Genomic DNA, 14,535 nt, shown 5'->3' with positions numbered 1-14,535 from the left:
CGAGCAGTGTCGCGCCGGGGAAGCATGGGAGCAGCACTGCACTGGCTGGGGGGCGGGCGCCTTTTTTTTTCTTGCGAGAGCCTTGTCTAGGTGGTGCCCAAGTTTGACCGGACAAGGCGGAGGGGGAAGTGGCAGGCCTGCTCGTGTCCATGTGTCGTGCGCGTGTTTTGTACAAGAAGAAGCAATCGCCCGGCCTTGCCCCCCCTTGGTAGCGGGATTTTTCTTCCTGATGCATGTCCAAAGTTTATATCCATGGCCCGTCTCTGTCTCTGCTATTACTGTGGACATTGCGACATTGTGAGACACTGATACGAGACGAGACGAGCCCACCCGTGACGACGACGACGACTACTACTACTACTACTACTACTACTACTACTGCGACTACTGCGACTACTGCCTGTGACGAGCAGCAACCACCCACGACACGCCGCCTTTTGGACACGTCTGCGACCTTTACATCTACACATACACGCACACACATACGCCGTCATCACGCAGCGCCCATCCGCCGTCGCCCGCGTGAGTTGACGGGCAGTCGCTGCAGGCCGAATGCAGTGAGCATGGACCACTTGGGACCCCTAAGGAATCCACCACAACGCTCGCCTTCACCCCGTTCACCGTCACCACGACGACTCCACGCCCGCCCGCCGCTGCTTACCCGCCGCCTGCTGCGTCGCCAGTGCCTGCCCGCTGGTCGCTGACGAACCGCATCTTCAACCTCAATCTGCGCGCGCTGTACCAGGGCCCGCCGCGCCTGCCCGCCTCGCGTCTCTGGAACCCCGTCAACTCGTCGCCGCGCACCCTCCAGGTCGAGCATCCGCCCCCCGTAGCAGCAGCAGCAGCAGCACCGCCCACCGGTGTACTGTACCCCCCGCTGCGCACTACCCCGCGCGAGCACGACTACTACCCGAACCTGCCCATTGAGCGCGACGTGGGCGCAAGAGAAGACGGCCGCGACGAGTACCCTCTGCTGTCCCTCCCCGAGCAGCGCCTCAGTCGGCAGAGCCCCGTGCCGAGCTCGCTCGCTGTCCAACGTCCCACGTGCGAGGACAGCATCAGCGGTCGCACCAGCATCGCCCTCCCGCGCGATCGAAGAAGCCAGCCGCCCACGCCAGGGCCCGCCATGGCCTCGCCTGCGAATCCCAGAGACAGCGTGTCGCCCGCGCCCCATGTCGACAAAGACATCGAGGCCGGCCGCAACCAGCAGCCGGGCATGCTCTCGCGCGTCTCCCTGCCCGGCTCCCGGCGCACCTCCCTAGGCTCCCGCCGATCAGCCTCTGCCGCCGACGACGATGCCGACGCCGCGTCCGAGTTTCCCTGGGGTCCCTCGCATCCCTGCTTCCCCCATCCCAACCCCCATGTGCCACTCGACTCGGAGCTGTACCACACGACGCGCATCATCCGCATCAAGCGCGACTGGATGATCAAGGGCGACCTGGCCCCGACGTTTGCCAACCTCTACCCTGAGATTCTCGACCCCCTCGTCACCGAAGACGACTTCCGCATACTCATCAAGAAGATCAACGACACGCTAATCGACGCCTTCGATCCCTTTACCTTCCGCGCCTGTCTCGACACCGTCATGGGCATCGCTACCTTCTGGCTCTGGGAAGATGCGGGCTTCACCGGTGTGAAGAAGCAATTAGCAGAGCTGGAGCGCTGGATCGAAGACTGGAATCGCGACATCGGTGCCAAGGAAGCCGTCAAGATCATCCCGTTGCGGCGGACCGGATACCTGACAGTATGTACATACGCACATCCGATGCAAAGTCACACTAACCAACTTGTTCCCCCAGCTCGACGTGCAAATACCAGACCCTCATCTCGGGCCCGACACTGGCACAAGACCGCATACGCAAGAAGAAAACCACCCCAACGAAGCGCCACGGCAGCACGACCAATACCTACCATACCCCATTACACCTACCCTACAGGTTAATTCCCAACCGCCCATCATAGAGGCGCAATCATAATACACATATACACTTAGCATATGAGGACAGAAAACAAGCATAACAGTTCAGGAACGATTCCACGGTTTTAGCGGCATCAGCACCGGTCGTTGAGGAGTTTGTTGGCCACATGTCTGCTGGGGTGGCCGTTTTTTATTCTTCTCTTTTCTTTTCCCGTATTCCCCGTGTCACGACATACAGTACACATCTGCGGCGACGCAACACACAAGTCATAATGTTTCTTTTCTTCGTTTCTCGCCTATTGGGCTCGCGCTCTTTGTTTTTGCGCGATCGATTCCCTCCGATTTCGTCCGCTTTTCTTTTCGATACCCTGCTGCCGTATTCCTTTGCGATTACCGTATCGCGACTTTTTGTTTGTGCCAGCCTAGTACCTGATAGATGCACTGCTGTGGCGGAAGCAAACATGTCCGTTATCAATCATCCTCATTACCATTACCATTACACTGTTCCACGCCATCGTGCGCCTTTCCCCTTTTCATCCGCAATTCGGCGGCACTTAGGCGCCGTGTCTTCTTGGTGTTGCGAGGCAACTGACTCGGCATCCGCCTCAGCCTTGCATGACCTGCATTGACACCTTCATCTCCCAATATTGGTATTACCGTTGTTGGAACTGACTGCATGATCCCGGCGATGCGCGTTTCAGCTGTCATGACGTGTTGGTGTATGACTCGCTTTACAAAGTTAATGTGTTGACGCAATGGCAGGGTAGAGACTCAGGGTTGCCCGAGGTAGGTCCTGGATATTGGAATAGGGAGCGAATGTAAGTAGGAAGCATGTCATTAGTGTACGTGCATGACGGGAAAGTTCTGTGGGAGCGGTAGCATGTTGGAATCAAAATGGAATCATCAATGGCGACATGGCACGACATGTCCTTGCAGGCTCAACGCATACATTCAGTATTTCTTGCGCTACCCTTGGATTTTATTCATGGAACATGATCCAAAACTCTGCTTCCTAGCGTCCTTCCTTCATGCCAGCCGTCTCAACCTCCAGTCCTCGCCTCGCTTTCTCACTATCAACGGATGTAGACTCGGGCTCTTCCCTGTCCGCTCACTTGGTGCATCGGCTATGCTCCTTCGTCCCTGCTCTCTTCTTGCACCGAACTCATCCGAAGAGCATAGTCGCCGCTTAGTCGTCGGTCATGACTGTAGCTGTGGCTGTAGTTGTTCAAGATAACGGGCGAAGACACCGATCTTCTACGTTCCCTCAAGGACTCTGAATTGGCAACGATGCATGGACTGACATTACGTGTCACGATCCGACTATCAGTATTAGCAAGTAGCAAGACACAACAGATGAGATCTAACAACACGTTTCTTATACTCACCGGTTCGCAGGCAGAGTGAAACACGGATGCCAGCCTACCGACCCCCTCTCAACATCTTCTTGAGACTGCTGATCAACAACCCAATACCATGCCGCGAACTGGGCTTCTCCTTGCATGTCCGTCACGTGCTTCATCACCATGTCGCAGATTTGGGGACAGAATGATCGCGGGATGAGGCCATTTGCGTCGAGCGATGTGGCGGGTAGCATGGCGGGAACGGCGGCGTAGGAGAGTGTGCGCCAAGTCATGTTGAACATTACCTCTGTTGGCGAGAACTCGGATTCCATTGTTTGTGTTGGTGCGAGGCTGGGATTTACTCTGGATGGTCGTTCGACTCGGGTTATGACAGGTAGCGAAGGATATGGGTTAGAGTGATTGATTGTAGTCGCGGGTAGTGGGCTTTGTCGAGAAGTATATTACGAAAGACTGAGCATATTCGTACATGTAGGAAACGGGCGCTGGCATTCGGAGGTGACTTGTGAAGTGCAACATGGGGTGTTGGCTGAACACGCAACTCAAGGCAACCAGTCTCAACAGTGAGTGGAAAAGTGCAAACGGAGACCCTAGTAGAACATTATCAGCTCCGGGCTCAACTAATGTCTTATCCTTACAGTATACTATACTCCTCTCACACACCAGACGCTATGCGATACAAACTTGGGAACAACCCAATCCTCAACACCCTAGAATGCAATACCAGTCGTCCACCATGTATCTCCGCTATGCCACCGCACCAGTTGTCCGCCCCAACACCACCATCCGTCTCTTGCATCAGGCCCGAATCCCAGTCCTCGGAATAGGGAAAGAGGAACCGGCTCGAAGAGCCATACACCACCCCGTGCAAAGTCATCGCAGAGAAGATGAGCCGTGAAGTAGAACCAGACGTGAACGTAGAGAAAGGTGAACCCCTGCTTTAGCCAGCCAGGTAGATTGGGACCTAGTCCAGCAGATTTCGCGGCTTGCGTCAAAGAGACTTCCGCGAAGATGCCGAGTGCTTGGAGGAGGAAGAACGCCATCGGCCCTCGAAATGGTCGGGTGTCGCCAGCGCAAGTATAACTTCCACTACCGTGTACCAAGCCGCTCAAGAAGAAGGCAATGAACAGTTGTAAAGCTTTTGCTGCCGGACTTTTCTTGTCCATCCCCAATACCTCAATGAGCTTGCGGCTTGGCTCTTGGAATGCGAACCGAAAGGTTTGGTGCCACCAGCTTCCCCACCACCCGGCTAGTCCTTTGTTCAGGACGACACTATACGGTGCCCAAGTCTCGGGATACATCCACGGTTCTGCACGCGCTCCGAGGAGCGATGGGGAGAGTAGACCAGAGAAGAAGAGCGGTCCAAGGGAGAAGATGGTCTGAAGCGCATATTTGATCGCGAGCATGGAAAGCATCAGGCGGTATATGTGCGTTAGAACCGGACTGTTTGTGAGGATGGAAGGGAGGTATGTCGGTGGCGCTCTGTCCACGTAGCCCCAGAAATAAGGATCCCACATGATTGTCGTCTTCAGTGCATCTAGGATGAAGTAACCTTTTACGAATGTCCACGCGTTTGTCCTAAGTAGCTCCTTCCTGTCTGTGTAAAGCTTTACTTGTCCATCGTGGATTCTGTACGAGTGTTTTGGCACCACATCGCCCGAGTTGGCGTGTAGTTGCTCCTGGATGAACTTGGGAGATGGTGGGAGAGCAGAAGTTCGCCAGTTCCAGCCCATGCCCCGGAAGTTGCAGAAAATATCCAAGACCCAGTCCAGACGCTCGATGAAAGGCCTGAGCGGGTAAGGTTGCCATGCAAACTGGCCATGGCGGTCTCTTGGTCCGGCTGAATTGTCGACAACGTCGTCTCTTGTGGCATGCTCCGTATCATCTTGTTTATCTCCAACACTCCCAGTTTTTCTGTTCTTCTCTTTTGCTTGACCTGAATCGGATCCGAAAACGCCTTCCATTCTCTCGATCCGCATAAAGTCCGTTTGGGCATCGTTGCACACTATGATTGCTCCTATCCATGCCACGCTCCATGCATTGATGAGACCGATTCCCAAAGCTGGTGCCAAGGCCCTCGTCCTTGTGTATAGATTGCTGTACGTTGCAAAGCCCGTAAGCCATGCAAACACCAGGTATCGGGATTTCTTGAGCCATGGCCGATCCTGATGTGGGATAAGAAGATATATGATAACAACGAGCGCACCGAGTGTTCCCCATGGATATAGAAAGGGTTGGTATTCTCCAGATGCGACAGCTCTGTCGTACTGAGCGTGGTAGTGGTTGATCAGATCGTGATGCGAGTGCGGCCAAGGATCTGAGGATTTGAACAACATGCTTGCAGTAAGGAATGAAAAGCAGCACACAAGCAAGAAACAGACGACATGGGAAAGAAAGAAAAGGTATTTAGCACTTGGAATCACAAAACAAACAAGCGTGGCGCGAAATGCTGATGGCATTCTGGATGACGCACTGCATCTTGCGTGTGCGCTAGGCTGGAAGAGTGATAGCGCTGGACTGCGGGCGCCGCAACACCAAACCTTTACCATCGTGATATTGCTGGACTACAGCCGCCACGAAGTGCGATACCGTATCCTCACCCCAGTCCCTCTCTATCCGAGTGCAAAGAGTGCGAATAAACCGCCAAGATGGTGAACATTACAGAGAAGATCAAAGAGTGGGATAGCGCCGAAGTTTTGATGTGGCCTTGCGCTAACGCCCCGCCAGGATTGAGGATGAGATGAGGAGGACGCAGAGTGAGTCGGCAGTACAGTTATTGCGTGAAATCAAGCTAACTTTTCACAGAGAATAAGGCTACGGGTATGTCTACGCAGATCTGACTCTATTGTTCGGTGGTAATGGGTGCATTCGATATCACGTGCTAATGTTGAAGTCCAGAATACCATCTCGGTCTACTGAAAGGGTACTAAACCTGTCATTATTTATAAAGCTTTTGGCGCTAATTTCAATGCAGAAAGCTCGCCCGTCTTCGCGCACAACTCCTTGAGCCCGCAGCAGGTGCAGGTGGTGGCGGAGGAAGCGGATTCGACGTATCAAAGTCTGGAGATGCACGTATAGCACTGGTCGGCTTTCCTTCGGTAGGAAAGTCTACTTTTCTCTCCAGAGTCACAAAAACAAAGTCAGAAGCCGCGTCGTACGCCTTCACCACTCTTACAGCAATTCCTGGTGTCCTGGAGTATGGCGGCGCCGAGATTCAAGTGCTGGATCTACCGGGTATCATTGAGGGTGCTGCGGAGGGTAAGGGACGAGGAAGGCAGGTCATTAGTGCAGCGAAAACTAGTGATCTCATCTGCATGATTCTTGATGCCACGAAAAAGGCGGAGCAGAGGCGGTTGCTAGAAGCAGAGCTGGAAGCTGTGGGTATCCGGCTGAACCGTGAACCACCGTAAGTTCATGTTGACTCGCTGTATGGCGTCGCAAAATGTTGACCGTCACGCAGAAACATCTACCTCAAGCCTAAGAAGGCTGGTGGCATGAAGATCAACTTCCAGGTTCCACCCAAGCATCTCGACGAGAAGATGGTCTACAACATCCTCAAAGACTACAAGATGCTAAACTGCGAAGTGCTCGTCCGAGACGAAAACGCGACAGTTGACGACTTCATCGATGTCATCATGAAGGACCACCGAAAATACATCAAGTGCCTCTACGTGTACAACAAGATCGATAGCATCGGTCTACCGCATCTGGACGAACTGGCAAGGGAGCCACACACGGTCGTCATGAGCTGTGAGCTCGACCTCGGTATTCAGGACGTTGTGGACAGGTGTTGGGAGGAATTGGGGTTGATCAGGGTGTACACGAAGAGGAAGGGCAATGACCCGGACTTCTCAGAGGCGCTGATTGTGCGGCACGGAAGCACGATTGAAGACGTTTGCGACCAGGTGCACCGGACGCTAAAGGAGACGTTCAAACATGCTTTGGTGTGGGGCGCGAGTGCTAGGCATGTGCCGCAGAAGGTCGGACTTGGACACGTAGTGAGCGATGAGGATGTTGTCAGCATTGTGGCAAAGTAATGCTGTAGTCGAGAGAATGAATGACCATCAGCTGTTCACGTCGTACAGAAGGGACTCTGATTTGATGGCCGAGACGGAGAGCTCATGTGCCTCCAAGCTTGAAATGACCAGCTTCTTACCACTGCAACTAGCAATTCCAAACAAAGCCACGGCACAAAACGCGCAATCACGGTTGGTAAGCGCAACAGTGGCGTGTTGGCCGTCCTGTCGCCATCCGAGCATGCTCCGAGCATCGGATGAGAAGATCTGATAAGGGGGCCCCCCATAGGGCTGTCAGTCCACTTCGGAGTGGGCGGATGCATCATTTCCGTCGCGCGAATTGTGATGCGAAATCACGTGAGGCTCTCCCGGCGCTGGACCACGACTGTTGATTGGCACAGAGGCAGCAAGTCGAGCAGCCAATGCAGGTAAGATGGACCCTGGCTGCTGGCGTGCCTCAAGCTCAGGCACGCTCGTACTCGGCGCGCTGAAAAAGTCATTGCCGATACAGCTCTGCGTCCCGTTGTTATTGCTACCTACTTGACCGAGGGCATTCGCCTCTCCACACTCGTTTGTTCGCATTGCTTTTTGCATCGCTCTTGTTGCCTTTCTGCCTTGGTGCGACACAGTAACTCGTTTCTCCACTGTGTGCGCCTGCTGCTGCTCGTCCAAAACACCACGAATCGCAGCCCTCCCGTACCTGAATCCACCGATCGCCGAGGCATCCCCTCACCCCAGCCACAGCGGCCATGGACGTCGTCCTCGAATTGGCAGATACGTTCCTCTTCGACCCTCTCTACGCCACTCTCCTTCCTGCCTCTACATCGTCTTTTGCCGGCAATGCGACCGTCTCCAGCATCAGAGAGGAGCCCACCGGGTTCGCCGTGCCTCATGCGACTTGGCAGTACGAGCCCTCGACGCAGTTCTTCTCCATCGAGCCCTCCAAGTACGCCTACATGAGCCAATGGACGCGTGACGACTGGCGACGACAGGCCCTGTCATTGTACCTCATCACATGGTATGCGCTACCCCCAGACGCATAGGCTAAATTCTCCTAACACTTTTTTGTAGGCTTTTTGGCGTACTCGTATACTATGTCTTCGCTGGCGCCTCGTACTACCTCGTCTTCGACAAGTCCACCTTCAACCACCCGCGATACCTCAAAAACCAGATCAAGCTCGAGATGAAACAGGCCAACATTGCCTTCCCCATCATGGCCATCTTCACCGTGCCCTGGTTCCTGCTCGAGGTCCGCGGATACTCCAAGCTGTACGATACCGTCGACCAGGGCCCAGGGCTCTGGTACAACTATCTGCAGTTCCCCCTCTTCTTCCTCTTCACCGACTCGGCAATCTACTGGATCCACCGTGGTCTGCACCACCCCCGCGTCTACAAGTACGTCCACAAGCCGCACCACAAGTGGATCATGCCCACTCCCTTCGCCTCGCACGCCTTCCACCCCGCCGACGGCTACGCCCAGGGCCTGCCCTACCACATCTTCCCCTTCCTGTTTCCCCTGTCCAAGTTCGCCTATGTCTTCCTCTTCGTCTTCGTCAACATCTGGACTGTCCTGATCCACGACGGCGAATACGCGCACAACTCTCCCATTATCAACGGCGCCGCCTGCCACACCATGCACCACCTATACTTCAACTACAACTACGGGCAGTACACTACCCTCTGGGACCGCCTGGGAGGAAGTTATAGGAAGCCAAACGACGAGCTGTTTCAAAAGGAGCTCAAGATGTGCCAAAGCGAGTGGAAGAAGCAGGCCGAAGCCGTTGACAAGATGGTGCAGGAAGTTGAGGGCGATGAGAACGACCGCACATATGCGTCTGAGACGAAGAAGGTCCGCTAGGTGTTCCTTCCTTCTCAAGCACATTGCAAGCCAAGAAGATATTGAAACGCTGTTACGAAAAGTTTTGGGGGTTAGGAGTTATATGCTTGTGTGATCGCAGGCCGGTCTCATTGGCTATTCAGACGGAACGATGCTGCGTGCACATGTCCTTCTTTGCCCTCGTTGCATCTAAAGTTTGAGTACATGGGTCTTGCTTTGAGGACGAAAGTCCTTGGTTTTAATACAAGAGAGCACAGGGGCTGAAGAATTGCTTCCCGGAATATTAATCTAATGTGGCTGGTTTGAAGCCTTCGTCTTTACACAACCAAGTTGCAAATCGCAATATAATATCAGACACACCGCTCTATTTGGACACGTTGGTAACATTGACCCCTCATCGTACAGAGCGGGGTCTGGTTCGTGCCACTTGGCCTTAGTCCGCGCCCTTTTCATTACATGCATGAGGCGATTTGGTACCATACGACATCACAAGTGTAGACATGTTCCATCTGTGGAGCAAGAAAAGAAGTGTCAACGCAGAGACATCTGTACGAAAAGTCATTATCAAGCCCTAGCCTTTGGAACTCGGCCACATGGCACTTCGTTCGGTCCTACCCAAAGTAAGCATTTAAATAAGCCATACTGGAAATTGCAGTACAACGTGCCCATCAGTGCACTGACCTTCTATAGTAAAGCCAGTCTCTCCCCTCCCTCACCTCCTCCACCTACATACCCTACCATTGCTATCATCATGGTCGCCTTCAAGGAAAATGTCTCTCCCATGATCTGCATAACAACAGTCCACGCCGAAGGCGAAATTGGCGACGTGGTAACCTCTGGCATCCCCGACCCTACCCATCTGCCCACCATGTACGCCAAACTATGTCATTTCCGCGACAATGCCGACCACTACCGCCAAATGCTCATGCAGGAGCCTCGTGGCCGCGTTTCCCAATGCATGAACATCCTCCTATCGCCATGCGACCCCTCCGCCGACGCTGGATTCATCATCTTGGAGAGCGACGAGTATGCTACCATGAGCGGTAGCAACACCATCTGCGTAACGACAGTGTTGCTCGAGAGTGGCAGGCTGGAGATGAAGGAACCGGTTACGAATGTCGTTTTAGAGACGGCGGCGGGGCTGGTGCGCGTGAGAGCTGAGTGTGAAGGAGGAAAGTGCAAGACTGTTGAGTTTGACAATGTACCTTCTTTCGTTTACGAACTTGGCTACAAAGTCTCTGTACCTGGTTTCCCTGATGTTGAAGTGGAAGTGGATATCGTGTGGGGCGGTATGTACTTTGTGCTCGTGGATGCTGAGTCGCTCGGCCTGGCTATCGAGCACAAGTACGGTAGGGAATTGGTGGAGTTGGGACAGAAGATTATGAAGGCGGTTCAGAAGGCTTATACACCGGTTCATCCGCTCAATAAGGGCATCAAGGGAGTTAGCATTTTCGGATGGACAGGGCCACTAGTCGAGGAGGGAGATGGGACCAAGAGTGCCATCAATACCGTTGTTGTTTCCCCAGGCAGGTTTGACCGTAGTCCTTGTGGTACGGGCACTTCGGCGAGGATGGCCGTGTTGCACAAGAAGGGGCTGTTGAAGGTTGGGGAAAAGTTTGTGCATAAGAGCATAATTGGTACAGAGTTCCAGTGTAGCATACTGGGTACGACCAAGGTTGGAGAGTACGAAGCGATATTACCAAGGGTGAAGGGAAGGGGATGGATAACAGGGTATAGGCAGGTCTTGGTCGATAACGATGATCCTTTTCAGGTCGGGTTTAGAGTTGGAGATGTTTGGGGGATGGATGAGTATTGAGAGTGAATGAATAGAAGAAATTCGAACCATTGAGTAATAGTGTTAGGAGCTGGGAGTCTTCGTGGCTGATGACACTAGAAGAAGCTGCAACGCCCCTGTTGAAAGAGAGAAAAGAATATTGGAACCAACTGCAGCGCTACAGCATCTCCACGAGTGACCGCACTCAACATTCACAGGAACGAGAGGGGTCCGATATATATCGGAGCATATTGATACCCTTGTTGTTCTTTCCTTCCTAAAGGAAAGTCCGAATTTGCTTAAGGTGGTCGACATCGCGCAGTTTGAAAGTGCTGGAAAGTAACACATGCGCTCAATGAAGAGATCTGCGTCACGATAATTTCCAATTACACACATGTCCATGGGTAAAAGGAACTCTGCTTGCATCAATAATTTGGCTTTCAGTCCAATCAGAACCTGCTATCGACATGAATGCTTACGAAAACTACACGCTAACATGACTTCGGCAAATGTACCATCTTCCAATCAAGTGTCGAAGCCACATTGAGGCAACCTCGCCCCTCCAAAACGCTGAAAGGCAGAACTCCAATGTCGCTCAATCTCAAAAAAACGAGGGGCATCAGCTTCCTTCCCAAATCTCCAACCCCCCCCTCAACCAACAGAATGCGCGCTGCAAACTTCGCATATAAAACCAGCGGTGAGAAAACCACCGAGTCGCTCTTCGCCTCAATGATATTCCCAAGCGCCTGGCTTTTCAAGGATGCCTTCGCTAGTATGTACCAACGTTGGGACGGGACCGAGGCGAGAGATGGGGCAAAAGCAATTATCATCCACACCTCCACCCACCAACTTCCTAAATGGGAGTGGACCCCACCACACCATGAACCTGCCTCCTCACCGCCGTATGGATCAACAAACTACGAGGCTAGTTTTAAGTTTACCAAATGTGCCTGTACATGGGTGCAATTGAAGCTGAACCAAGGCTAATTTGCCGTCCGGCTGGGGGCATGTGCTTGTATAGGTGGGATGATGTGGCGAAGCGCCGATTACCCACTAGTTTTGCGGGTACCATGGGAATGCGCGACATCTGACAGCTACCAAGTACTCGGGGATCGTCTTCTGGGGGAGATCTTGAGCATTTGAACATGACAGCTGTCTCGTCAGATGATCAGGCAGCAAGTGTGTTACAAGTCAATTGGAGGGCGCACAATCACCCCAGTACCTTGGACATGCAACTTGAGATGATCTTCGAGTGCTCCAACTTACATCGGCATCACCGATGAGCCACGTATCTCATTATGATTTACTCTCTCTCACGTATCTTGGTTCAGGGCTGGGGGTAGTCGCATTAGCCAAACCTTAACGACATGCTCAAGGCAAGTATGTGGCGCACGGTCTCGACTTGAGCATACAGGACAGCAAACGGTGTACCTACTGTAGCTTACTGGAATCGGTTTAGTACTTTGTATGTAATAGCAGATGGATGAGATACCTTGATACTTGTACATACACGAAGTTTGCTTGCAAGAGTATGCCTGCTGTGTTGCATGCATGTACAGGTACATGTATGGTGTCGTCATTGTTGTGCACACCACAGCCGATCAGCCGTGAAACGGAATTGCTCGCTACTTGCACCAATAATCCTGTCTTTGAGGTTTACCGTACTTTCCAGCTAGTAAGAAAGGATCTAGGCACTGGTTGGCTTGCAGTGAGCCCAGGCTGCAACGCATCACCCCAAGCGTCACTGTACGCTATACTGCTTTCTGGCTCCCATATGTTCTACTACTACTCTCATTGCTGTAGTATGTGTCCATGCCGTGCTATATGCGAAGTGGTACAGCATTTAAAGCTCGTATCGTGGGATCCTCGATGTGCTGTTCATGGCGAGGTGCTCAGATGCCATGTAGTCGTGAAACTACGCCCCAAAATTGAATTCTGGTGCTCGTTGTATTCAAAGCTAGTGGCGAAACGATCTACCACGGCTGTCTGTGGAGCTGCATATACGATCAGTGTGCACCATTCGACGCGACAACCGTAACATGACTGTAAAGAAGAGTAAGTTCGAACTTCTGTAGCACCGGAAATGTTACGTCAATTGCTTCTAAAGCCTGTCGTGAAAGTGTCGCGGAAGCATCGAAGAGCGGAGAGTGGCCACTGGCCCCGAACCAAGGAAATGAAGCTGTCCGTCCGATATCAGCCACCGAGAATAGGAGTATTGACTCCAACCAGGTGCAGTCAAGTCAAAGTTCGGGCACAACCTTTGGGCTGATGATGATACATGAGCAGTCCCGGATAGTTTGGTAGTGAAGACAATCTGTAAAGCATTTGCTCACCCCGTCGGCTAGAACTGCACGGAAGTCTTGGAAACGCCATGTATTTTTCCGGTGGTTTCGATATGACAGCTTCCACGATCCTAGCATGACACATCTGAAAGTTGCCGTTGACACTTGGTGGATATTAACTGACAGGTTGAGGGCCAGGCCTGGGCGACTGACATCTCCTGATCTGCAAGTTCCTTGAAACCGAACGCAAAGCGTTAGAGACTAAAGCGCCACACACGTTGGACTAGTCAGCTATTCATCATCGTCAATATTGGATTCACAGCCACCTAAACCCCACGCTTCTGATACTTACGTTCTCGCCAAGGCCGACCTCGCCTCCCAAATCTCCTATGCTGAGATAATACAGCTCTGCTTCTAATACACCAAAGTCCCATTTCGGCCGGCTCCCTGCATCAGCGGCCGGCCTGTCTCAAAGTAACATATCGCCCCGGCTCCCGTTATTCCCTAGAAGCTCCCCGCCCACATGCAGTACGCTCTCCCGCATAGCTGCTGTGAACATATGCACACGTTTTCTTATGCAGACAGGGCGCCCTGGCTCCCGATATTCCCATGTTTTACTCGTATCCGAACGGTCCATTAGAGCTCGATAGCAAGCGTTGTACGACTGCGCTTGTTTTTGCCACATGAAGTCGAGCTTGCAGGGAGGCTGAACTAGGGTTTACGGAAGGCGTCCCCTATATGGTAGTATTAGAGATGAACAGGTTCGGGAGCGGAGACAGTGATGGCGGGAAAAGCAAGACATACGAGAACAATATCGGCATGCCAAATAGTCGGAATCAAGCACAGAACGTGAGGTGAGCAAATCGCCGTCTCCAATGCAGGGGACGACGCATATGGACGGACATGTCCGAAGCCATAATCTCTGAACGAAAGTATGGAGAGCCGAGGGCCAGGGTTGAAGCGCCCACGAGACTGTGCAACTTCGAGGAAGGGAATTGGTTGCAGGATGCATCAACATCCATGATCAAGCTATCCTCGTCTTGTCATTCAGATGCCGCAGGTTTGCGAGCTAGGCCGGTGAGATGAAGCCATTGAACAAAGCAGGCGTACGAATGTATGGCGGTCTCGAAGAGGAAGAGTTCCGCCATGTTCGCGTATAAACATCTCATCTCGCCTAAGCACCAATGATTTGACAGGATACAAGTGAAGATTGCTTGCCTGTCAAAGTGAGACATGCATTAAACTATACGAGCGGTACGTACCGACAAAGATGGAGGCATGATGTCTGAATACATGCGCCATAGTCCCTGTGTCGCCTACTCGTGACGGATGCAATGCTCGCTGCAGAAC

General features: G+C 52.7%; 3 protein-coding genes across 3 annotated transcripts; all 3 read left to right on the top strand.

Annotated features, from left to right (window-relative positions):
- Positions 1-252: 252 nt before the first annotated feature.
- On the top strand, positions 253-1,976 carry ACET3X_008451 (uncharacterized protein; the record flags this gene model as incomplete). The annotated part of the gene is made up of 3 exons (XM_069454625.1): positions 253-297; positions 539-1,744; positions 1,800-1,976. The coding sequence occupies 3 exons, from the start codon at positions 253-255 to the stop codon at positions 1,974-1,976; spliced, it is 1,428 nt and encodes a 475-aa protein (XP_069304053.1).
- A 3,948-nt stretch (positions 1,977-5,924) lies between these two features.
- On the top strand, positions 5,925-7,313 carry ACET3X_008450 (uncharacterized protein; the record flags this gene model as incomplete). Its single annotated transcript, XM_069454624.1, has 5 exons — positions 5,925-5,953; positions 6,004-6,032; positions 6,175-6,199; positions 6,251-6,682; positions 6,737-7,313. The coding sequence occupies 5 exons, from the start codon at positions 5,925-5,927 to the stop codon at positions 7,311-7,313; spliced, it is 1,092 nt and encodes a 363-aa protein (XP_069304052.1).
- A 728-nt stretch (positions 7,314-8,041) lies between these two features.
- On the top strand, positions 8,042-10,945 carry ACET3X_008449 (uncharacterized protein; the record flags this gene model as incomplete). Its single annotated transcript, XM_069454623.1, has 4 exons — positions 8,042-8,310; positions 8,364-9,141; positions 9,670-9,749; positions 9,820-10,945. 4 exons carry the CDS (start codon positions 8,042-8,044, stop codon positions 10,943-10,945), a joined length of 2,253 nt encoding a protein of 750 aa, XP_069304051.1.
- Positions 10,946-14,535: the final 3,590 nt, after the last annotated feature.

The sequence above is a fragment of the Alternaria dauci genome, chromosome 8 (assembly GCF_042100115.1).
Source record: "Alternaria dauci strain A2016 chromosome 8, whole genome shotgun sequence".
Taxonomy (NCBI): domain Eukaryota; kingdom Fungi; phylum Ascomycota; class Dothideomycetes; order Pleosporales; family Pleosporaceae; genus Alternaria; species Alternaria dauci.
Note: the sequence above shows the minus strand (reverse complement) of the source record. Positions and strands in the feature narration are given on the sequence as shown.